The sequence below is a fragment of the Talpa europaea genome (genome assembly GCF_964194135.1).
Source record: "Talpa europaea genome assembly, chromosome: 7".
Classification (NCBI taxonomy): domain Eukaryota; kingdom Metazoa; phylum Chordata; class Mammalia; order Eulipotyphla; family Talpidae; genus Talpa; species Talpa europaea.
In genome coordinates this window covers 82,835,336-82,860,457 of record NC_140074.1, presented here as the reverse complement: position 1 = coordinate 82,860,457, position 25,122 = coordinate 82,835,336, and the positions used below count along the sequence as shown (strand labels likewise).

Sequence of the window (25,122 nt, the reverse complement as noted above, 5' to 3'; positions counted from 1 at the left end):
GAAGCGAGAAACAGATACCACAAAAATGGTGCTGGACTTGCCTTAGTACTAAGGAGTCCCACTGCAGTTTAAGCAAGTCTTTGCAAACAGTGTGAACATAATGTAAAAATTCTGGGTTCTCTTCCCCGCACCTGCCCTCCTCCCACCCCATCTGGCAGGCAAGAGCAAAGTCATCTGCCCAACTGATTAGCCCAGCAGTAAAAGGCTACCTGAGGATAAACAGACCTTTAACCCACACTATGTGCCAAGGAGCCATATAAAGAAGATCTTTAACCTTGGGTACCTGACATTTGCATCTCTACAGGGTAATTATTAGAAATGCAGAAGTAATTTAACTGCAGCATTTGCTTTCCTCCACCCAGAAACAGCACCAACCTATCTCTACATATTTTTTTTTAATGATTTACTGTTCCTTCCTATGTAAAGAAAATTCATGCTTGTGTTTGCTGGAAAACAGCTCTCACAGAATGAAATCTGTCCTGCTGCTTCCCACATTTGAATCCTCACTCCTGATTCTTCCACAAACTCCCTTAAATATTCTTTGTCCAAATTTATTTTCATCGACAATGTTGAGTAGTTTATCTTGTCTTGCTGTAGAAGCAAAGTGATTGCTCAGTGACTGAGATTGTTTTTGACAATAATTTATTTAGTCTAGTTTTACTGTGTGATACCTATAACAATAACACAAACCAATAGTGTACAGGATAATGTCCCTTACAAGTCAACAAAAAAATAACTTATGCTAGACCAATGATAGATCAATGACACTGTTGTACCAGGCAGGAGAAAATAAAAAGACAGAAAGTCTAAATTTAGTTGATGTGTGTGCTTCTACAAATGGGTGCTCGCTCAGGAGAGTTCCCTTAGCCCACCAGGAGCTGACATCCACCTGTCAGCACAAAATGCAAGTCCCTGGTTGCTAGATGGCGCCAGCCACGCTACTCGTGCCATCTGACAAAGGTCCGGGCGTGGGGTAGGTCCCAGCCACCTTCTCTTTGGTGGTGATGGGATTTGGAGTTCCCAGTGTCTTTGGCTTTGGCCTGGGGTGGGGGTGGAGTCCACAAAGCCTGTATGGAATTAGCTTTAGGACATCCTTTTCCCCCTAACAATATGTCACACCTAAAAACTTCTGGGAACTAAAGGCTGTAAACAGTCCAGGCCAAGTCTTTGATACAGATTTGTGGTCTTTTAAGGCAGAGACCATCTGGAGAAGAGTTTTGAAGTTAGAGATAGCAGGTAGTTGACAAGATAATTAAAGAAGTAATAAGTAAAAATACTGCCTTGAGAAAGTAAAAGGAGTTTCTTTTTTTCTTTTGAAGCTTGGGGTTAGAAAAAGATGAGTGCAATTTATGCGACACTGGGATTTTTTGATTCTTCACTACTTTTATTAAATTAGAATAGATTAGTTATAGGAATGAAAAATTTTTAATTTTAACAGTAAATGGATTTGATTACCAATATATAAGGTAATTATGCTTTTTAATGTTTCAGATTTGGGAATTTTATAAATGTTGATTAATTAGTAATTTAGCATTATAAGGAAGTTAAGTTTTAGTCATGTAAATTTTTTTGTTGACCTGCTGGTTTTTACATAATTACTGGGCTGTGGAAAATAAATGATCATTATGGGGACATTTTGTGTGGTAATTGTATTTACCCTTAGAACAAAGTGAAATGGCTATTATCACCTCAGCAAGGGGTCACAGGACCCCAGGCTGGTTTTGAAAAAATGCCAGGGTTGTTAGTCTTTTTTTTTTTTTTTTTTTTAACTTGAAAGCTCAAGCTTATGTACTCCCATGGCTTGCTCAAGATGTATAAATAAAGGGTTGCTGAGACCCTCGGCAAGATGATACTTGCACCCTGATCAAGTGTCAGTGTCTCCTCATTCCCCGTTCCTTTTCCCCCAAGTTGCCGATGCAGTCTTTTCCTGCAGGGACCTTGATAGGACATTTTGCCAGAGCTGGCTTCTGGCAGCTAAAGATTCTAGGAGACAGAAGTTTGTCAGGCAACATAAGCTCTCACCTCTTCAGGCAATGATTAGCCTGTCAGTGCCAAGAACTAATAAGGCCTCAGGGTCTTTGGAGAAAGATTTAGATTGGCGGGACTACCTCCCCTTCCCTAGTTTATGGTCACAGGACACATAAAAGAGGCCCAATCTTAGCATCTTCCTGCTCTAAACCAAACAGGTCTTAATTAGCATTTAAGAAGGTTCCAGGGCCTCCCCCAGTGGTGCAGCAGTTGAGCACTGGGCTGCGGGGCTGCCCACAGCCTCTGCAGCGCCAGTTCGCTCCCTGGTCGCCAGCGAGGGTCCCACAAAAAAAAAAAAAAAAAAAAAAAAAGAGCTTCCAGAAATTTACTGAAAAAGAAGACAGTATCCAAAGAGCCCTATCTAAACCTGTTCCAGCAGACTCAAGGCTGTTTCTTGTGTCAGGGCAACCCCGATATAAAACGGGTTGCCTGACTGTGGGTCCTCACCCGCTTGCTTAAAGGGGACTTATTAATACTCCACTGCAGGCACACACAAAAGGTTAATAAAAGGTTTATTTACAAGGGCAGGGCAAATGAGGAAATGTACAACTCAGGGAGAAAAGAGGGAAATAAAGTCTTTAATGCATCCTACCCGATCCGCCGACCTGGAATCCCAATGGCAACCGGAGAGCTGGCGCCGAGCCAAGAGGCATGAAGCCAAGAGAGAGCCCCAAGGCCCATGTGTCTGGCTTTATACCAAACTTGGCTGCTTAACTCCACTCTCAGGTGATGATGGGATTTGTCATTTCCAGTGTCTTGATGGCTTTGGTCTGGAGTGGGGGTGGAGCCCACAAAGCCTGTATAGGATTAGCTCAGGTCATCCTTTCCCCCTAACACTGGGACTGAGGGCCTGGTTGGATTTCCTGCATCAGTCTTGACATGCTCTGCTTTCTTTGGGTCCAACTCTACTTTGCCCTCTAAGAGCTAGAGGTACCAAAATCTTTCCTCTGTCCCCCTGTCAGTTTAGCATCTGTGTCATTTGAAGTCTAGACGAACAAAGAGAAGGTATAGTTGTATCTCCATCCCATTCAAGACTGAAGTTTATATTATAAAGAAGCAAACAAAATGCCTCTTCTACACTGGGACTATCAGATCTCTTAGTCCATGACCACAGAACCCCCAAACTAGCACACTCTAAAGGGTCCAGCCGTCCATGCACGCAACAACAAAGGAGACTCTCAGTGTAAAAGAACTTTAATAAAGTTAGTGTGCATAGAGGGTGAAGAGAAGAAAGGATAACAATTTCCTAATAAAACACCCAGTCAAAACTTGGCCAAAGCAGGGCCATTGAGGCCCAAGAGCTTGCCACAAGCCTAAGGCACCTTCTGGCAGGAACCATGGGAAAAGGGCAGAAGAGGCCAGACACGTCTGGAGGGAAAGGAGCAAACTCAAAATGCAAGTCAAGATGAAGATTGCCACTGTCAGCCAACCCAGGGTCTCTCGCCCACGTCTCTTTCAAGTGTCACTTCCACGTCCCCAAGACCCTGAAAGAAGTCCAAGGCCGAGAAGCAGGTACAGCTTCTTCTTCAGGTCTCTCTGTTCCACATGCCTCCTCCTCCAAATCTTTCCTCCCAAATTCTTTTTAGCTGCCACTCAGCTCCACCCTTCCTTAGCTGGGCCAGGAGTCTGGGAACATCCCCTTTCTGTGGAGATTACCTGCTGCAATAGGAAAGGGGAGAAAAAGGCCAGGCATGTCTGGGACCAAAGGAGTAAAATCAAAGTACAAATCAACGGCTGCCATTGTCAGCCTCCCCACATGTCTCTTCAAGTGTCTCTACCTGTTTCTCTTCCATTCCTCTCCCCGAATGCCCCCAAGGCCATCAGACAAGTCCAAAGCCCAGATACAAGCAGCTTTCTTCTCCACACGTCTTCGCTTGCCTGCTTTCTGTGTTCCATAGCTTCGGTGGCAGCTCCACCCCTAGTTCCAGCAGCTAGTCTCAGGTGGCTACATGCACATGGTACCTCCCCTTTTATGGAGTAGCTTCTGTTACAGATCAAGGTTGCAGATTTGTAAAACATGTTGCTGGGCTCCACCTGCAAAATGCCTCATGCTTGTGGGTACCAAGGGTAAGATGTGCCAAAGTCACAGGCTGATTATTTTGATTTGAAGGCAATTAAAAACAGCATTTCCAGGCCCCCCCTGGTGGTGCAGGGGTAAAGTCTCAGTGCTATCAAGCTATTGCTATCGATCTATCACCCCAAAATATGTCTTTTTGACAAAAGGTTGATTTCATGGGAGGCACTCTGAAGGCTAGATGGAGGTTGTTTTTGAAGAAGACTTTTATACATAAACTTCTCTCTACATAAACTTCCCTCACTGTATCAGGAGGAATACGTTCTTATTTAATTTCTTTTTGACATTTTCTCTTATGAATAAGTTTTTTGACACTTGTTTGATTGTTTGCCACCCTAGAACCTGGCTGGGAGCTGGCCCATGTGGCACAGCAGACATCTCCTGTCTTACCAACTGCTCTTCTCAGCAGTGTATTTCAATAGATCGCCTGTACTGCTCCCCATTTGGTCTGGTGAATTCTCTCACTCCCTGCACTTCTGCCCTGCACTTGTATGCATAAATAAATAAAGACAAAACTTTAAAAAAAAAAAAAGCAGCATTTCCAAGAATAATGTTTTGCCCAATTATCCCTGCTACTGGAGGTGAGAGACAACTTTATCAGTCCAGACAAGTCTGTTTTCATATGTAAATATATTCTGCAAAATTCCTTTTAAAATTGTAAACTTCTTTGCTTTGGTTTTCTCTCTCAATCTGTCTTGTGTCAATTTAATTATTTTCTCGCTGTACTCTCCTAGAAGGGTAAAGGAATATTAGCTTCTTCCCAAACAGTTCTGGCCACCACAAAAGGACAATCAAGTGTTGGATGTCACTTGTTTTGGGGGAATGACTGCATAGGACAAAAATCAAGGACCTCTGGCAAGGTTGGCCCTTAAGGTAATGATATTTTTCACCAAGTCAGTGTGTTATAGAGTAGCCCGGATACAAAACGGGGTGCCTGACTGTGGGTCCTCACTCACACGCTTAAAAGGACTTAGTAATGCTCTACTGCAGGCACACACGAAAGGTTAATAAAGGTTTATTTACAAGGGAAGGGGAAATGAGGAAATGTACAGCTCTGGGAGAAAAGTGGGAGACAAAGTTTTAAATGAGTCCTACCCAATCCGCCAATCTGGAATCCCAAATGGCGCTCTTGTAACAGGGTGGTCCCCAGGAAAGGGGGAGTTTCCCTTACCTATTTTGTTTCCTAGTTGTATTAAAGTTCCTTCCCATTAAAAAGTCTCATGTTTTGTGTTGATGCGGCGGATGGCAGAACCCATGTAGAATAGGTAGGTTTGCGGGGTTTGGACTGCCCCTCTCCCTGTCCTATAACACTCTGAGAGCTGGCCGCAAGCCAGGAGCCGTGAAGCCAGGAGGCGAGAGACAGCGAGCCAGCCCAAGGTCCACGTGTTTGGTTTTTATACCCAACCTGGCTGCTTAACTCCACCCTCAGGTCCCAGCCACCTTCCCTTTGGTGGTGATGGGATTTGTCTTTCCCAATGTCTTGATGGCTTTAGTCTGGACTGGGAGTGGAGTCCACAAAGCCTGTATGGGATTAGCTCAGGACATCATTTCCCCCTAACAATTGTAGGATAGAAAAAAAAATCTATCATGCCAAAATATGTCTTTTTTTTCAAGATTTATTTATTTATTTATTTATTTATTTATTTATTTATTTATTTATTTATTTATACAAGCTCTGGGTACAGTCAGAAGCGCGGAAGGGTGAGAGAATTCACCAGAGCCAGAGCGGGGAACAGAACAGGCAGACAGATGAAATACACTGCTGAGGGGAGCAGCAGGCAGCAGGAGAGGTCTGCACGCCATGTGGGACCCTCGCTGGCAGCCGGGGATCGAACTGGCGCTGCAGAGGCTGCGGGCAGCTTGGCAGCCCAGCGTTCAACCACTGCGCTACTGGGGAGGCCCCAAAATATGGCTTTTGGACGAACAGTTGATTTCATGGGAGGGACTCTGAAAGCTACATGGCGGTTGTTTTTGAAAAAGACATGCATGTATAAACTTCTCTCTGTAAGGGAGTCTCCCTCACTATCAGAAAAACCTAATTCTTTCCTTCTCTCTTTTCAGTGGAGAAGACAGAATTTAAATCAGCATACCTTTGTTTCCTGTGCCTTCCTTGATAAACTCCCTGGTCTCCTTTCTTCTCCCAACCTCCCTTGTCTTAGCTGAGCTATTTAAGTTTGTGTCTGAAGCCCTGGGAAGAGGTGCCCAGTTCCTCTGGGTCTCTCCCATGTATACAGGAAATTACATTCCTACCAAATTTCTTTTTGACTTTTTCTCTTACCCACCAGTTTTCTGACACTTGTGTGATTGTTTGCCAGTCTAGAACCCCAAATGGTGCAGTTGATTTCTTTTGCTCCCAACATGGGTCTCTTAGCTCTCTTTCCATGGTCTAGTTGGAAACAAGGTGGTGAGAAATCTTTTCTTTCTCTCTTTAAATTTTGATTTTCAGGAGATGGACTTTGTGAAACTAGTTCCTTGGGTTTAGCAGTATGAGGACTCATGTGTTTTGGTGACTCTTCCCCTGTCAGAGATAATTTTCCCTTTTACGAATTGGGAAAGCAAAAAAATTGGATGAGCTTTGATGTCATCCTATTCTGTTCAAAAGAAGGGAAAACATGATTTACTGTGTGTTGGAGCAACCGTTTGAAACTGTTAAACTAGTTCCCCCATAATATTGGCTTTTCTTAAATTATTCTTTAAATGAACTGTCTGGTTCTTGCGAGGGTTGTGTCTTTGCATTCTCTTGGGATACCGCTTACACCGTGGTTAAGCCAGACAAGAGCTTATTGACTTGAGTCACCGACCTGGGGAAGCTTTTAAATTGACTAGCAACCTTGACCCTCTAGAGCTCACCCCTGACGCTCATTTCCCTTCCTCATGCTCTGGCCAAGAGACCTGGGACTCAAAAAAAAAAAAGACCTGGGATCTCGCCCATGGGGGACTAGCCACTGTCTGCCGTCGGGTGTGGACGGAAGCCCTGCCACACGCCGTGGGTCTTCTCTCGGTGTGAGAAATACAAGACGGTGTGGCCCTAGCTGGTGCCACTTCAGCTGTAAGAACGTGCCTTGGTGTATGGGGATAAAACACACAAACGTGGGGCAGCCCAGGGGGTACGGGTGGCCAGAGCCTGGCTGGGGTAGAACTGGAGCCTCGGGAGAGCTGGGCCACGGCCCCAGTTTATCTGGTTCTTCTCCCAGTTTGCCTCAGTCAGTGGCCCCTGTGGGGCTCGAGTCACTCTCTTCCTCCCGCCCACGCTGGAGATGTCCCCAGACCTTTTGATCTCTGAGACACTGGATGAAATCCTGTCTCTGCACGCTTTAGTTGTGTGACTCTGGGGACCTGACATCTTGGGGCTTCGTCCCTCATCTGCAAGATGAGGGCAGTTCCTAGATCATGACTTATGGGGGCTGGAATGAAAATTCAGTTTGGGCGCCACCTTGTCAGGGTTGATCCTGGCGCGCCCTCTAGCGGCCCTCCTGGTAACTGCAGCCTGCCGGGTCTTCACAGGGCTCCGTGGAGGTCGCAAGACCCTGGTGTTCGGGTGCCGGCGCCCAGACGAGGACCACCTCTATCGGGAGGAGGCGCTGGAGATGAAAAAGAAGGGGGTGCTGTTTGAGGTCCACACAGCCTATTCTCGCCTGCCTGGTCAGCCCAAGGTGACTGAGACAGCTGCTGGCGCAGTGGGCAGGGCAGAGGGGGTGATCCCCGTCACCCCTCCCTTCTGAGTGGGCCTCTGCTTAGCGCGACAATGGGTGCGGTGTGCATTGTTGTCGGCTGCTCACTTTCACTCTTCCGGAAGAGCCATGCTCTGCAAGGTTCAGGGCTAAGATCACACACTGGGTTTATCCCCAGAGCCTAGCCTGCTGAAAGTCCCAGGCATCCCTACCCCAGCCACCAAAGCCCTGGGAGAGATGGTCCAGGCCACTTATGCTCAAGCACAGCAAAGCTGGAAGACTGCAGCTCCAGCCACAGCCCACTGATGCTACCCCAGGGAGAACTCTGCCCCATGAACCCAGGGAGACAGAACAGATTCTTGGCCCACTCCTGGTGAGCTTGTCCCCAAAAGGTTCATCTCACACTCTGCTCCATGCTCAGCTCTGGGGTCACTGATCACCTTGTGTGGAAGGAGAGTAGAGTCTCCATTGACTCCTGGATTTATGAACTGGGGAGCCCAGGACTCTGTGCGTGCTCTGAGTTATAGTGGGGATCCCATGGAGGGTCTATACTGAGAAGTTCCCTTTTCTGGGGAGAGGCAGGTAGTGTCAGTGGAAGTGGGCAGAGGAAGTGGCTTGGTTGATGCCTTACTGAATCATGCTGACTTCAGAGACGATGCAGGAGCCCCACTGGATGATTTCTGTCTCTAGCCCTAATCCAGCCCTGGGCTGGGCATAGGCCCCTGTGCCTCCTCATTCTGAGCCTGGGCCCATGTAAGGACCTGGCTTGGAGGGGGCTCCCCCTGCAGCATTGTGCTTCCCTACTGCCTCACAAGGACTCCCAGCACATAGCCTGGACCTCCCCTTTTCTCTATCTTCAGGTTTATGTTCAAGACATCCTGCGGCAGAAGTTGGCTGGCGAGGTGCTCCGCATGATCCCTGAGGATCTAGAGCATATCTACATCTGCGGGGACGTGCGCATGGCCCGCCCGGGATGTGGCCCGCACCTTGAAGCAGCTGGTAGCTGCCAAGCTGAGCCTGATGAGGAGCAGGTGGAGGACAATTTCTTCCACCTTAAGGTATGGCAGCTGGTATGTGGGCAAGGGATGCAGGTCAAGGCATAGGCTGGAAGTCAGGCTCATCACCAAAGGAGTCCTATAAGTGGCCGGAGGTCCGAGCTTGGTGGGCCCTAGGTCTGACTACACATCTTTCAGGTTGCCAACAGAAACTTCTGTTGTTTCCATCTGAAAAACAGAGGCAAAGTCTCCTGGTCTCCCCTCAAGTTTCCTTGCTCAGAAAGTATCTGTAGCCAAAGGTTCCAAAGCAGGCAGGGATGTGAACACCAGAGACAACTGTGAGCATCTACTGTGTGCTTGTAGATAAAAGAGTAGCAAAACACCCCAAAAATTCCTGCCTGGAAGGGGCTTACATACTTGTAGGACTGACAAAACAAAGTAAGTAAAGAGTGTGTGCTTTGGAGAAAAATTAATCAGGAGTCTGAACAGAGTTGGAGGGGTATCACGTAAACAGTGTAGTCAAGGAAGGCATCACTGAGAAGGGGACATTTGAAAAAAGATCTGAAGGAGGTAAGAAGTGAGCCCTGTGAGTAGAGAAGAGAGTGAGAAGACAGAGTGCTGGCCTGTTCTGCAGGGAGCAGCATGTACAAAGGCCCTAGGGTGAGGCTTAGTCTGATGTGTTGGAAGAAAACCCGGCGATCACAGGCATTTCCCAAAATGTGCTCAGTGGGTTGATAGATATTTGCCATGAGAAACATTTCAAGGAAGGTCAAAGACATTTGGGACACGTGCAGCTGAGCATAGACAAAGCTGTTGCTTAACACCAGACTTCCATCCTCTGCTCTGCTGTGTGCATCCCAGATCTTCAAGACTGGCAGAAAATGTGCAATAAATGTTTCCCAAACTTAGACCCCACTTTTTTTTTTTTAACATCAGAGCCCACATCTCTTGGAGCATCTGGCAGGACAAGCCCTAGGCAGGCTTTACCAGATTTTATTATCCAAGATAAAGCTTGGGGAGATGGTGGTCTGCACCACAGCAGGTGCTGACAGAAATGGAAGCAATTCCAAGTGAGATCCAAGCATAACAAAGCATGACAGTTGGGAAGGTAAATTCTGTTGAGTGTGGGTATGATGGGGGAGTTGGGGCCACCTCGGGGCCTCTTCTTAGCCCAGACCTGATGAGTGGAAGGTGGTTGGACCAGCAGTGCTGATGCATCTTCTCTGTTTTCCCCTAAAGAGCCAGAAGCGCTACCAGGAAGACATCGTTGGTGCTTTATTTCCCTATGAGAAGAAAAAGAGTGCAGCAGCAGAGCAGCCCAGTGACATCAGATCTCCCGCAGCCCACATAAGAAGTTGAAGTGCAAGCACGGGATTGAAGGATGGCCACAGCTCTTGATGATCTGCGGTCACAGGAATGGAGGGAAATTCTGTCTCAGAGCCTCACCTCTTACTTCCCCATCTCTTTATTCCCCAAATGCTTTACTTGACCTGCTACCAAGCAGCCTGGACTGAGTGGAGCCTCCCCGTTTCCATGGAGACCAAATCTGCTGTGTCAGGCCTGGCAAGTGGGTGTGAACTGTCTGAGCGCACCACCTCGAGTGACCACCAGGAGGCGATGTCGCGCCACTCTGTATATAGCTGCCCCCGTACAGTTATTTATGCCTCGTATTAAAACCAAAAATCAGAACCCAGTCTCTCCCAAGGACCCTTGGGCCTTCCCTGTCTCATTCCCGATGGAGGTTATTATATGAAAGGCATTTTACTTTAACCACATTGATGTCTTAGGGGTGGGGTGTTACATAGAGTGGGGGCTGGTGGTCCTACAACCTGGTCAAACGGGGCTTCCCACCAGGCCACCCTTCTCCCCACATCTGAATACCCTTGTGGGGTCAGGAGCTGCAGGTCGCCCACGGGGCGTGGCCGCACGGGAAGCCAGGGCGGGCACAGCCCCTGACCCAGCCCGACCTTAGACGCCAACATCTCTCCCTGGGCCAATCATGAGAGTTTGGCCAAAATGGTTTGGCGCCCGGTGAGGCCAGGCTGCCTTTCAGACTGGGCAGCAGGGAGGGAAATCTTCCTGAGGGCGGAGCCGCGTCTCCTCCAGAGAGAGCAGGGAGGACTCAGCAGGGCTGGGGTGCTGGTCAGCTCAGTCTGGTCCCAGCTTGGGGTGGCCCCTGCTCCCCTGGCTTCCTGGCCCTTTCTCCCCTTCTCTGCCTCTGCCTCCCTCCTCTCCTGCCTCTCCCTCCTCCCTCCCTCATCTCAGTCCCTCCCCTGCTCCTCATAGGCCCTTCCTCTCTTCTCCCCTCCCTCTCCCTGCCTTCCCTCCCCACTCCCTGCCTCCCCTCTCCTTCCTGCGACCTCCCCTTCTCCCCCTTCCACTCCTGGCCACAGTGCTCCCCTGGAGCAGGGGGGAGTGAGAAAGGAGTTTGTCAGTTTCCCCTGTCCTGGCAAAGCATCTGAGCACCATTGCCAAGAACAGGCACCAGGGCCTGTGCCCTGCCACGGTCACAGGCGCACAGATGCCAGGATCTGGGATCTCATTACCCTGCAGACTGGTGTGGGGGGCTGTGGCAGGGCTGGGACTCTGCATTGCCAGGACTGGGCTTTGCGCACCCAACTCCCCTGGCTCTGGATTCTTGCTGGCATGGCAGGATGACTTGGCATCACCCTGACACAGAGCCAGGCCCCCTGCAAGGCCCAGTGACTGGCAGGACACTCCACACTGAGCCACTCCCACCACCTCTAGGCCCCAAAGCAGGAACCCTCTTAACACAGCCAGGCCTCTTCTGAGTTAGCCTCTCCCAACCCTACCTGCTGCCTCCTCCCATTGAGACACGGATAACCGGAGGAAGGCGGGCTCCTCAGGGGTGAAGGGCCCTCTGGTCCCATCTCAGAAGCAGGTGCTGTTTCCTCTGTTCACCTGTCACCAAGCCTCCCTGACAGAGCTCCCTGCCCCAGTGGAGCTGGCCCGTCTGTTCACACCTTGGGGGGTTTGTGGGGGATCCACGGGGAGCAGGTGGGGCTATCTGGACACTCCTGCTCAATGTGTAGCAAGGAGCAAACTTTCCCTCCATGGCCCTTGGCCAGGACACCCTCCCCCTAATTCCAGAGATGCCAAAATATCTCCCCACACATTTAATAAGCCACACCATGCCAGGCCTGTGCAAAGCGTTTTCTTTATTTTTTTTTTATTTTTTTTTAAACATTTATTTATTGATTGATTGATACATACATACATACAAGCACTGGGTACAGTCAGAAGCGCGGGAGGGTGAGAGAATTCACCAGAGCCAGAGCGGGGAGCAGAGCAGGTAGAAGGACCGAAGTACACTGCTGAGGGGAGCAGCGGGCGGCAGGAGAGGTCTGCGCGCCATGTGGGACCCTCCTCCGGTGGCCGGGGAGCAGCCGGGGATCGAACCGGCGCCTCAGAGGCTGCGGGCAGCTTCGCAACCCAGTGCTCAACCGCTGCGCCACCGGGGAGGCCCGCGTTTTCTTTATTTGAGGGACATGGGATGGCGGGGCAGGGGAGGGGGGATCCGGGGGCGCTGGGACAGAGGAGGTGCTGGTGAGCAGACCGAGACAGCAGCACCCCAGATTTCACCGCCAGGGTCAGGGATCCTGCCTATGTCTGCACCTGGGTCAGCTGGATGTCACCCCCCACTTCCACGGTGTTGATGGCCCGCAGGTCATTCACGCGGTGCTTGTATTCACACAGGGGCTGACGGTTCACTGCCACCTTCAAGCAGCCGCTTTCACACACGATCCGCACCTGGGCAGAGAGGCCGTCGTTGGCGCCCCGCTTGGGAAGTCCTCAGCGCTAAGCGCAGGCTCCTGTGTCCCCAGCCCTCCTTCCCGCCTCCTCAAGCCTCCCTTCAGCCCCAACCTGCTTTCTAGCCCCGCACAAGGATTCGCTCCTCACTGAACACTTGGCCTCAACTTCCCAGGCCTCATCACGCTGTGTCCCTCGCCAAGGTCGCCCTTCCTGCCCTGCACAGTGGGGGCGCTGCTAAACCCCCCGGGGGATTCAAGTCCTTCCAGGCAAGCCTTCCCCGCCTTTCCTGCCTCCTCACTGCCTCCCAGTCCAGCCGTGCTCCTCCCAGGCCTGTCCTGCCCTCCTCCCTCTCCTACTAGACCTTGACCCAGCGGGGCTCAAGCACCCAGTCCTCAGCGCCCAGCACTCTCGAGTGCTCAGAGCCGGCGCTGCCATGTCCGGAGGTACCAGGTCCACCCAACACTCCCTCAAGGTGGCTGGGCCCCGCTGCGGGGCAGGGCTCAGTCTGTCACAGCCCCACCTCATTTCACCCTAATAACAGGCTCTATGGCCAGCGGCCCCAGGTCGTTTTTTCAAGGAGGAAATTGAGCCCAGAGCAGTGAAGCCACCTGCTCAAGGTCACACAGCTCCCTAGAACTCAAGCTGGGGCTCTCTGGCTTGAAACACCCCAACAGACTGTGTGAACATCCAAGTTCCTTCCCTGGTCCTCGAGGCCCACACAGTCCTTTTCAAGGCTGGGGCAGAAAACTAGGGCATGTTTTCAAACACAGATGCCCAGACCCTTCCTTCTTTGGCCGGGGACCAGGTCAGGCATTGATTTTTCTTTTTTAAACTCTGCAGGTATTTGAGTGTGTGGTCAGGGCTGAGACATCAACCCCGTGTGAGGGGCCTCCAGGGACACCCCCACACACCTCCCCCTCTCTCCCCTGCAGCCCTGCCTCCCTGATCCCAGAGAGCCCAGGCTCCGGGCTCTGCACATGGGACCTGCTGCTTCCACCCACTGAGAAGGCGCCCTCAGGCCTTTGCTTGGCTCCCTCCTTCTGCCATTGAGGTCTCAACTGAACTGGGGCGCCCGTGCCAGCCAGCGGTCCCCAGGCCAGGCAGGTGCCTTGGTCGCGGGCTGCGCCCCACCCCCTGCTCCTGTGCTGCTCTCTGCATGGCGTCTGTTGTGCCTGCAGGGAGCTGCCCCTGCCCTTGCCTGGTTCTTCCTCCACCTAAACTGTAACCTCAGCAGGGGCAGGGCCGCCTGAGCTTCCTGCTGTGCCCCAGCCCCTGGCTACTCTGCCCAGAGGGGCCCTCAGTCACAGAGCAGATGAGGGATTGTTGGGTGAGGAAAAGCATGACACCTCCTTCTGGATGTCTTGGGTCACTTTTGGGATCCATGAGCGCAGGTAAGTAACCTGCACTTGTGAGTTTATTTCCTCACCTGTGAAAGGGTGCCAGCACCGCCCACCGTCTGTGGGAAATACTTAGAGAAAGATCTGTTGCACACTTTCTCTCTAGGGTCTAGACCTCACCCCTGAGGCATCAGCTCACACCCATACAAGACCCCCCAACCCCTTTGTCCTTGAGTGACCCCAAGGGAGCTCCTCTGAGTTTAGGCTTCGGGACCTTACCTGGAAGCCTTGGCCACGGGTGAAGGGCATTTTTTGGGGCAGGTTTCTCTCCTCAGATCCCCAACAGCTGTTGATCTGGGTGTTTCGGACCACGGCATTTTCATTGAATCGGGGGCTCAGGTGGAAGGCGATGTCACTCCCAGAGCGCAGGTTGATGTAGAAACTGGGGTGAGGTGGGGAACTCACATGCACCTCCTCAGCCTACTGGGCCTCCCCAGCCAGCCCAGAGCCTTGGGGATATCCAGAATAGCGGGGCTGCCTCCTCCGGGAGAGGCCTGGCTTACCTCTGAGCACTGGGCAGGACGGTGCCTGACACGAAAAGGTTCTTCAATGGGTACAGCCCTCCAGGGATGGCAGCAAAGAAAGGCAGGGTCTAGACAGGGGGAGGGGCCGGGCAGGTCACCAGGGGCAGCCAGAGCCCAGCCCTGCTGCACGGGGCCCTTGGTACCAAGTCCCAAGAATGCAGAGTGTCAGCTGAGCTGACTACCACGCCTAGAGTAGTGTGTTTTGTGGAAGAGTCCATGGTCGCTTTATTTGAGTCACTAAATGCTCAAGGAAGTTTGTTCAGCCTTCCTCAGGGCAGGGGGCTTAAACTGTCAGCAGAGGCACTTTGGCCAGACGCAGAGGGTAGCTGACTGAAGGGCATGGCCTCCCTTCACGGTCAGGGGGCATTACAGTTGACAGCACCTGTCAACTGTCTCCTTACTTGCTGGCTGTTTGAAGAACGTCCGCTGACTGAAGCGCCGCCTTTAATTTTGTGAGCTGCCCTTCACCCCCACGCTGCCCAATGCAAAACAAACCTCCACTCCTCCCAGGGCAACCACTTACGTTTGTTGGGTTGGGGTACACCATAGGTGGGATGATAGTGTTCTGTTGAAAGAGACCAGGAAATCCAGTGTGGGCATTTGTGCCCATGACCCCCACACAGTCTAGGGGTGCTCCATGTGAGCCTGGGGTCCTGAGGCTTCAGCCCTTGAATTCTCCCAACCCCTCCCTCTCATGTCAGCCATGATAGTCCTTCCTGTCCTGTCCCCAGCCCCACCGTGGTCCTTCGCCTCCCCAGCAACTCCACCAGGTAGCCCCACTAACCCCAGGCTTCCCACAGAAGAAGGAGAAGCACTTTCAGCCTGTGACCAGCAGTGACATCTTGGGGACTTATTCTCAGGAGGCAGGGCCATGAACCTCACTTTCAAGGGCCACTGCATCCCCTTTTACGTACCAGAAGGACAGGTTTTCCTGCTGGTTCCAAGGAGACCCACCTTTTGGGCTCTGGGTAAACCCAGACTGTCTGCTGTCCCAAGGAAAGTTGCCCCCGAGTCCTGAGCTGAGACCTAACCCGGATGTCCTCACCCTCTTTGCTACACTGCTTTCTTCCTAACTCTGGGACTAGAAAACCCAGTTCTTATTGAAGCAGTAATGATGGAGCGGTGAGCTGCCCAGAGCTTCAAGACTTACCGGAAACATCTGTCCAGGGGTGCTGTGCACTGTGTGGATGACTGTTTGAGTCTAGAAGAAAAGAAACCGCTTTTTAACCAGTTTCACAGGCACCAATACCAATAGCAATACAACTGACTGCCACCAGAGGGCAGATGCTGGGGGGCGAGTGCACCTCGGGCCTGTAACTAACCCTATCACCAGGACCAGACCCTAAAACGGGCAAATGGGACTATTGCTTCACTCAAGGGAGCACGGTATGGACAAAGTTTCTTCTGGAGAAGAAATACGGCTGTGCTTGTGGCCCCGGCCCATGTTTCCTCTCAGGGGAATTTCCCAGCATGGCCAAGCTTTGTAGGAGGAAGTAAATTTGGGGCCTTGGTTTTCTGTGACTGGCGGCAGGACGGCAGTGGCTTGAGCAAGAAGTGTCAATTCAGGCTGTTCTCCAATGCACCTTGGCCAGCCACCCCTGTCCCGATTCCCGCCCACCACTCTCACCCCCACCTCGGCCAGGCAGGTGGTCAAGGGGTCCTACCTCACTTCCCACACCCCCCACTTGGAGAGGCCTAATGCCTGGCCACATGTCCTCCTGCTAACCCACAGGAAGACCCAAAACAAAGAGACTCCAAAGAGAGAGCAAGAGACTTACAACAGGACTCCCACAGGCTGCCCACACACCTGCAGCCTAAAGGGGATGAGAAAAGCAAAATGGTGGTTAATGTTGGAGCCACATGGCAATACGAAGATGCAGAAATTGTAGGGACTATCCCAGACTATTGCTCATCTTCCTCTTTCTCCCAAGCAATCCTTCCTAGGCCTCGGCACCCAGAATCATATTCACCCTGGCTGGTACAATATGGTTATGAAACGGGGTGGGGGGTGTCAGGGTTGGAGGAGAGGGCCATCCCCATTGGCTGCTGCAGAGAGGACAATGAGTCTGATGTAGACCATGCTGCTTGCTCAGCTCCCAGAGGCAAGCACATGGCCCCCAGTGCCGTTTTTCACCCATAAATTGAAGGCTGGTATTTACTGAAGACCTAGTATGTGCCAGGCTCTGACTTCAGCGGTTCATGAGGGAGGAATCCTCAGCTCCTGTTTCACTGGCAAGGCAAACAGACTCAGAAAGGCTAAGCAAGTTGCCCAAGCTCACCCAAGCAGCAAGTGATAAAATCCAACATGGCATCTGTCCTGTCTGACAATCTCCACACTACCCTGCCCTGCCCTGCCAGCGGGAATGCCAGACGCCCTGCAGAGGTTCCTGGAGGTCCAGCTCTACCTGACTGATCACAGGAAGGCTAGGGAGAGAGACAGCCCTGCCCCTAGCTCCCACTGCTCGAATGGCCTAAGGAAGGGTAAAGCCTTTCCCTTTCTGTCCTGGAATCTGACCCCATCCTGCAGACTATTCTGGACTTCTTTCTCCTGGCTGTGAAAACTGCAGTCCACATTTATTTCTTACTGACGCTGCTATTACTGCGTAATGAACAGCCCCAGTCCCAGCCACAAGGCTCCTGGGTGTAGGGAGGAGGAGGTGGTGTGGGGGGACAGACACACAGGCACAGGCACAATGGGACGGGTGATGGCACAGCACAGAGATGTACAAAGTCCCGCCTGACGGAGGGAGGGGGCATCCAGCCAACTGCCTGGCGGGAGATGCCAAAATGACATTTAAATAAAACACCTAAATAGAGCATTTTAAATAGAGCATTGAAGGGCCATTTGGGGCTAGCTTGTGGGGGGTGGGCAGGGCAGGCAGGCAAAGGGGGCTTTCAGCATGTGCAAAAGTGTAAAGGCTGGAGAGAGAGCTTCAGGGGAACAGGGGAGGCTTCTGGGGGGCCTTTAAGACTTTTAAGCAGGGAGAAGATGTGATAAGGTGTGTCTGGCAGTGGGTGGGTCTGAGGGAGGGGAACTAGACCAAGGTCCTCGTGGGGAGCATCCACGTGGCCTGGAGCCAGGCAGAGGCTCCAGGAGGGAGAGTGCTGGCCATGGAGAGCCATGGAGGAGGGGAGGGGAGACTCAAGGATGACTCCTCGGTCTCCAGCTCTGGGCTGGGTGGTGTGGCTGAGACAGGGCACCCTTGTGTGGACATGCTGGGGTCACTAGTACTTTTAGGAACCTCTGCTGACTGCTCTTGGGGCCTCCGGGAATCACTCACTCGTTGTTTGTTCCCCCTGGGCTTAGATGAGAAATGAGAAGGCTTTGAGAATCGCACAGTGGAGGAGGCAGCTTGGACAGGGGCCACATGGGTGTTCTGTTAAAACAAAAGACAGACATCCGGGGGAGAGGGAAGGGGTGTTAGGGGAGCCAAGGAAGAGAGAAAAGGCAGGAGCAGGGGTAAGAGGGAGAGGGCCCGGCAGGCAGAGAGAGCAGACCGCCACACAGGCAGGACAGGACAGGGGAGGTGTGTCCCTGGAGTCACCTGGCTGGAGATTGGCCGGTACCTTCAGCACCGCACCCCCAGCCTGTGCCAGGTGGACGGTATTACCTGGACTGTGATGTTGGACACCTGCACGCAACCATTGACACAGAGAGTGTCTGCACGGTGGTAGGGCACGCGGTGTGAGTATTGCAAGAAGAAGCTCCCGTTCACTGTCACCTGCAGAGAAGAGTCACTTGCACAGGAAAGGGGTCCTCCCTGTAGCAGGGGCACACCCAGCCTCCAGCACACCCCCTGCCTCTAGACATGAGCACCTGCCTCTGTTTATCACATCTGTCTCCCTTAGGGGAGGGCCCCAACCTGTGCAGTGTGTCAGGGACATACCCGAGAGCCCAGGTGCATGGAGACTGCTTGGTTCTAGTTGTTGGCTTTTAGTTCTGTGGTGTTTGTTTATTGCAGGGTTTATCTTTCTAGTAGTAGCTCACCTGGGGATTATTCAACATGCGCATTTACGTGTGCATGCAAGTATTCACAGGGAACCAAGGAGAGGTGACCTTGGGTTGCACTTTGAGGAGTTGGGACCTTCCACGTTTAGACAGATAAACTCACCCAACTCCCTGCACCCAAGGCCTAACTGTGTTTGCAAAAGTGATTTGCCACCTCTGGCAAAACAGCCATTAGTCGAACCTGAGTGAAGGTTATAATAATGTGGCTGAAAAGTAGGTGTTCCCAAGGAACTGGAGCGAAAGAATGGCTGCAGCCAAGGAATGGAATTAACCTGGACCTTAAAGACACTGGAGATCAAAAAGCAACAAGGTGACTTAACTTGTCACCTGCTTGGGTTGGTTTTTTTTTTAAGTTTTTTAAAATTTATATATGCATACAAGAACTGGGGTGTAAGCCAGAGATGAGGGGATTGAGAGGATTCACCAGAGACAGAGTGGGGGGGAGCAGTGGGTGAGACAGGAGAGGTCTGCTGTGCCACGTGGAGTCCCCCTGGAGTCCCTAGATGCCTGCTCATTGGTTGGCCAGTGATTGAACTCATGCTGCAGTGCTTGGCAATAGCTTGATAGCACTGAAACTTAACCATGTGCCACCAGGGAGCCCCAACTAGTTCTTTCTTTCTAGATAAAAGAACCGACAGGTGCACTAGCAGAGTGCAGCCATCACTAACACCCTTAAAAGGAAACAGTCTTGTTTCTACATATTATTGCTCAATCCAACCCAGTTAATATGATTTTTTAAAGGTGATTCATGGAGCCCCAGGGCTGGGGACAGGCAGCGGGAGGGTCAGCAAGATTCCCTGCTCACCTGGAACTCTGAGCTCTGCACCAGGAAGCACAGCTCAAACGGATTTCCCCACTGGAAGGGCATCGGCTTCTTCCTCTCCTCTGGCCCCCAGGACCCATTCTGCTTTGTGTTGCAGACCACATACCCTCCATCCTCAAAGCGTGGGTTAAAGTGGAAGGCTATGTCTTTGTCGGAGCTGCCAGTCTGGAAGTTCACATGAAACCTAGGCCCGGGAAACAACTCGGTTGAGGCTCAGGAGGGCCTCTCACTTCTAACTTTGTCAAGAACTTGCCCACTTACCTGCCGGGCAGAGACTAGTTTGTTGACATTCTCTGTTCCACTAGTTACACTTAGTGTTTCTGTGCCCTTATTACATCTTGCCCCTGCAGTGTGACTTTCTGAAAGTAAGTGGGAAGTAGATGAAGAAAAATGTGCATACTACCCACTTCCTTTGACTCTAGCTTTGGCTCTAAGGTGGAGGAATTAAAAGAAGCTTCCTAGATGCCTGACTCAAAAGGAGTGGCTGTTCTGCATTTTCCAAGACGTATCTTGCTACTGTCCTAAGCTCCAGTCTAGGTCTCCACTGAGGCTTCTCCAACCCTCCCAGAACTTGGCCCCAAATGTTCATAGCCTGCCCTGGGGCTCCCTCTGGTCTCAGGGGGTCCCACATGCGAGGGGCTCAGGGAGGTGCACTGTCCCATCACCAAGGGATGTTCTGTGCATCCCTGTGGAGCCCATTTGGTTTCTCTCTGGTTTCTCCCGGAGGCCGCCCTCAAATCCAGGTGGCTCAGCGAGCTCTCCGTCCACAGGCACAGGGCGCACTGCCAGGAGCACTCAAGGAAAGGACCTGTGACCCGAACCAGGAAGTCCATGTTCCTCTTCACATGGAGAATATTGTCCTGAAAGAGCTCTAAGCCTGCATGTTGCCCGTGTGGCCCCTCAGGCTCACTCCTGTGCACTTTGACAATCCCGCACCAGGAAAGGGTTATAGCAAAAGCTCCCATGGGAAGAGGTGGGGCAGTTTCTACTGGATAGGAGGGGTGGAGAGGGCAGACAGAGAGGAGGAGAGAAAGGGACAGAAGTTTAGTCGTGGGGTCTGGAGTGCCCTGGCAGGCAGGGTTTAGGGACTCCAGGGCCCTCACTTCCCTCAGCATCCCCTGAGGGACTCCAGGCTCTCAGAGAAGCCCCATGGCAGCATGGCTGTGTCCACCAGGCTGGAAGCCCATGGAGGGAAGTTGCCTAGAATCTGGATGTCAAGCTGAGGTAAGAAGGGGCCTGGGAGTGGCATGTAGGGATCCAGAATTTCCCACTCCCCATGAAAGCTGAGGACAGGACCACTGGGGGCAGAGGTCAGCTGGGATTGAGACAGAAGTCATCTGAGAGAGGGCCCTGTGTGGGGGGCTTCCACGGGCATTGCAGACTTCTGCAGGCAAGCAGCATGTAGGCCCAAGCTGAGCAAAAATCTCATACTTCCGCACCCATGGACCTCCGCAGAGGTCAGCTGCATGAGCATCGAAGGGCCTGGCAGTTTCTGAGATGGCCAAACTCTTCCCTGTTCCCAGACATCCCCTGGAACTTACCTCAGAAGTAAGTAGGGGAAACAGTACTGAGATTTTGTTTTTTGAATTGACTTAGCATTTTCTGGAAAAGACCCTGAAACTCAAACTGGCCATATTACATTTGTTGACAAAGTTGAAATATTTTCACATCAGCAGAATGAAGGGCAGCTATGGGAGATAAAATGAATGATCTTCCTTTTCTTTTTTTTTTTTGCAACTCTGGGTCAGAGAGTACAAAGCTCAATACTACAACATTTTGTGCTTCTGCACAGGCCTGCATTTGGCCCACATATTGTCCTAGCCCTGTTAGCCCCTCAGTGATCAGCAGGTGACATGGTGCTGTGTGTGATGCTGGGGACTGGGAAGGACTGAATGAACCAACCAGAGCTTAAAAGTGCTGGGATTTGGGCCTCCCATGGTGGCGCATCAGTTGAGCACTGGGCTGCAAAGCTGCCCACAGCCTCTGCAGCGCTGGTTCAATCCCCGGCCCCTGGGCGAGGGTCCCACATGGCGCGCAGACCTCTCCTGCCACGCCCACTGCTCCCCTCAGCAGTGCACTTCGTCAGTCTGCCTGCTCTGCTCCCCGCTCTGGCTCTGGTGAATTCTCTCACCCTTCCGCGCTTCTGACTGTACCCAGTGCTTGTATAAATAAATAAATAAATAAATCTTAAAAAAAAAAGTGTTGCTAAGGATTGAGGCTGGAGAGAAACAAGAGTTCCAGGTACCTGTTTTCGCTGGACTGAGTAACGGTCCCTTTGATAGTGATTTTACGTCCTTCCTGGAGACCCCCTGAGATTAGCCCGCAGAAAGGGACAGCCTGCAGGGAGAAGATGTAGGTCAGTCAGTGGGTCCACCCCCTTCTCTTCCTGCCCTCAGCCTTCAGTGCTTGCTTGGGCTCCCCTGAATGCCTGGCACCTCCCTGGGGGCCTGATGTGGCTGTGAACAGCACTGAGGGTGTCTGGGCCTCACTGATCTCCCAGGCCCAGGAGGAAGCAGATGAGAATCTAGATAGTCCTACAGACATTCTGAGATTGTGATGTGGAGACACGGGCTTGGGGACAATGGGACAGAGAGATGGCCTCCCTTGAGAGTATGCAGGAAATGAGGGCTTCCAGGAGGGCCTTCTACCAGGAAGGGAAGTAGCATGCACCCTGTCCTGAGATGTAGCCTTGGGCCACCCACCAAGTTCCTGGTAAACACCTGGGGCCTGGACTGGGGCTCAGACGGCCTCAGGGACAAGGGTCCCATCGCCCTATTCTAGAGGATAAACCTTTCTGCTCACCTGGAAGGGCCAAGAAAAAGACACCCTTCTCTGCCCACCCCACCCATAGGACAATGGCGATCACGACCTTTTTACTTTCCCAGCCACCTAGTGGCACCTATTTCCAGATCTTCTCTAGTGTCACTGGGCGGCCCCCTCCTCTACTTCTGCTTCTGGGCCCTATATTCCTTCTTCCAAGCCCTTGGCAGCCTCCAAAGCTCTAGTGTGCTCTCTCCACTGCATCTAGGCCCATCCACAAGCCCCTTGTCCAGCCGCACCTCCGGCCGTGGGAGGAGGCTGGGCCAGACGAGGCCAGGCCTGAGCTGAGAGTGGGCTGAGGTTCCCAAGCCAGACCCTAGTGGTGTGGACAGCTCTGCTGAAGATGGCTGGGCCACGTGCCCTTCCTGACACACTATGGACAAAGTGAGGGTCCGATTCCTTGGGGCCAGGGGTTCACCGGGAGAGGCCCCCCATATGGATGGAGTGTCCCAGTGCCCGTGGCAACTGTCCCCATTCTTTCTCTTGTCTGGACTCCAGGGCCCTGTTTCTATTCTCTTCTGCCCACAGGAGAGTTTCCCTAATGATTTGATAGTTTTGGTTTCCAAGTACAAGGACTAGAAAGGAGAAAACATTTATTAAAATAAAAGGCATTTTGGGAAGCGTTTTGGGATCACCCATAAGAGAGTGTGGGTGCCCAAGGTCACATTTTGAATGTGAGGCATTAATCACTCCTAACCCAGCTTCCTCCAGCCCCACCCCAGAAGCCTCTAGCTGGTCACAGGGTACCAGGCCAGCAGGGAGGGGCCCTGCTGAGGCAGGACCCAGTGCACAGTCTTAGTCACTCCCCCCACTAGCACCCTGCCGCTGCCCATTCAGGAAGGATCTGCAAGCTCACCCCTTCCAAGCCCTGCGCCTGCCCCTTGGAAATCTCTTTGCCAATCAGGCTCCTGAGACAGGTTTGGGCCCACGACACAGTGAACACAGATGCCTCCTGGGCCCGGTTGCCACTTGCCTGGCTTTCTCCATTATCACTTTCCCCCTTGTCCTGGAAGTCAAGACACCTTCCTTCTCTGCCACTTTTCATTGAGGCCTTTTGGCAAGTGACCACAACCTCTCTGATCTCAGCTTTCCCAGGGATGGAGTGGGGACATTAACTCCCTGGGTTTGAACACGACACCTGCAGACAGAGTCTACATATGTTGCAAAAAGAGGCAAAAGGTGACCCTTCACACCCCCTCTCCCCTCACACAGTCCTCTCTCCTCCCTTTGAGATCACCCTGGCCTGCCCTTCACCTACAATTTCACCTCCCAGGGAGCAGAAATTCTTCAGATGGCCTTCCCTGTTGCCCCCAGACTCCTTAGAATACAAAACAGCCCCACAGCCCCCAAGGCAGGCAGGTACCTTGCAAACTCTCTAGGTAGGCCACCTGCTTAGTCCTGACCTTAAGTCAGGAGGGTGGCTCCTGGATTATCCCCATTTTACAGATGTGGAAATCCTGGCCTAGGGAGGCAACATCCACTTGCCCAAGATCATCTGGCTAATTGGTTGAACCCAGGGAAGCCATCTCTAAACTGAGCGCCCCCCACTGCCAGGCTGGACTGGCCCCTTCCCCAGAAGCCCTATCACTTCCCCCACCCTGCCAGCCACCATTCTTCCATTTATCATGGACGCCTGCCTTCCCCAGTGCACCCAGGAGAGGACAGACACCCAGAGGGAGCACAGACCCCAGTGCTGAACACGCTATCCTCCCAGAAATGTGTTGCTGGTATGCTGGGAACAGAATTGTGCCAACCTTGGTCAATCTGGCTTTCTGTGTTCTCTTTGGGATGGTACCTGCCCCTACGCCTCCCCTGACACACACTCTCTGCCACCCATGAGTCCTTTCCTCAAAGACCCAGAACTGTTTCCCACAGCCTGGGCAGCCCCTCCACTCAGCCAGCGCCACCCACCAGCAGCACCAAACTCACAGGGTTCTGGTAGGTAACGGGCTGGGCTCCGCTGAAAGCCATCTCGCCCGGCTCCTATGGCCAGCGCTGCTTCCCACCAGACAGTCCTCTGCACTGGAGAGGACGTAGAAGAAATAGAAACCTAAGCGACTTGGCAATTGTTCATTGGGTGGAGCCAGGAGCAGAAAGACATGGGTCTAGATATAGCAAGGCGGGGTGCTAGGGGAGGGGCAGGCTCCAGCAGAGAAAATGCTGCCCCCTCCCACCCCAGTGACCCTTGCTGCCTATTCCTCCTGTGCCCTACCCCAATACCTAATATTTGATTCTTTCAATCCAAACAGCCTGCCCCTATTGAGAAGTTTCCAGACATCACCATCCACGAGTGTGTGACTGTGTCTTGAGCTTGCTGGGTCACAGTGTCCAGAAAATGGCAACCTGCTGAAAAGGGCCTTTGTTCCTGGGTTGCTGGTACATGGGGTGGTGCTGGTGGTGCTGGGGGATGGCCTGGTTAGATCCATTTTTATTCACAGAGAAACTGAGGCTCAGAGAGTCTAAGGGACATGACCAAAGCCACGCAGCTCACCACCGGTAGCCTGAGTTATATGAGGATTCTTAGGTCCTCACAGAGTATTTCTCCCTTTAAAATTCCATTCCTTATTTATAAACATAATCATAGAGAAAGAAATGTTTTGCAGAGAGAAAATGTCCTAATCAGCTTTTGTTCCAAGAGCACAGGCTGCCCTGGGGACTCTGACCCTCCTCACTGAGTGTGTCTTTCTTCTCTTCTCTCTCTTTTCTGGGCTTGAGAATGCACGTGAAGAATATTCCAGGTGACAGGGCAGTCAGGGAAACATGAGCCACACCGCCTTTAATTGACTTCAGCACCTAGTTAAGGGAAATGCTCGGTGAGCACAGACAGCAGAGTGGGCTGGGTAGGGGGGGAGGGGCGGAGGGGGGGGGCGCTGATGTAGCTTCCCTGCCACCACCAGGTCCCTGCAGTGAGGAGGCACAGAGGTGACCCTGCGAAGACCAGGGAGGCGCAAGTGGGTAGAGTGTTCTCTGAGCCATGCATCCCTGCCCCCCCACCCCTTCTCATACC

General features: G+C 52.1%; 1 protein-coding gene across 1 annotated transcript; it reads right to left on the bottom strand.

The window, feature by feature from the left end:
- Window positions 1-12,392: 12,392 nt before the first annotated feature.
- LOC311173754 (galectin-9-like) lies at window positions 12,393-24,086 on the bottom strand (the record flags this gene model as incomplete). The annotated part of the gene is made up of 9 exons (XM_084237840.1): window positions 12,393-12,539; window positions 14,159-14,321; window positions 14,443-14,531; window positions 14,987-15,028; window positions 15,614-15,664; window positions 18,075-18,185; window positions 19,278-19,479; window positions 21,541-21,632; window positions 24,045-24,086. The coding sequence occupies 9 exons, from the start codon at window positions 24,084-24,086 to the stop codon at window positions 12,393-12,395; spliced, it is 939 nt and encodes a 312-aa protein (XP_084093966.1).
- Window positions 24,087-25,122: the final 1,036 nt, after the last annotated feature.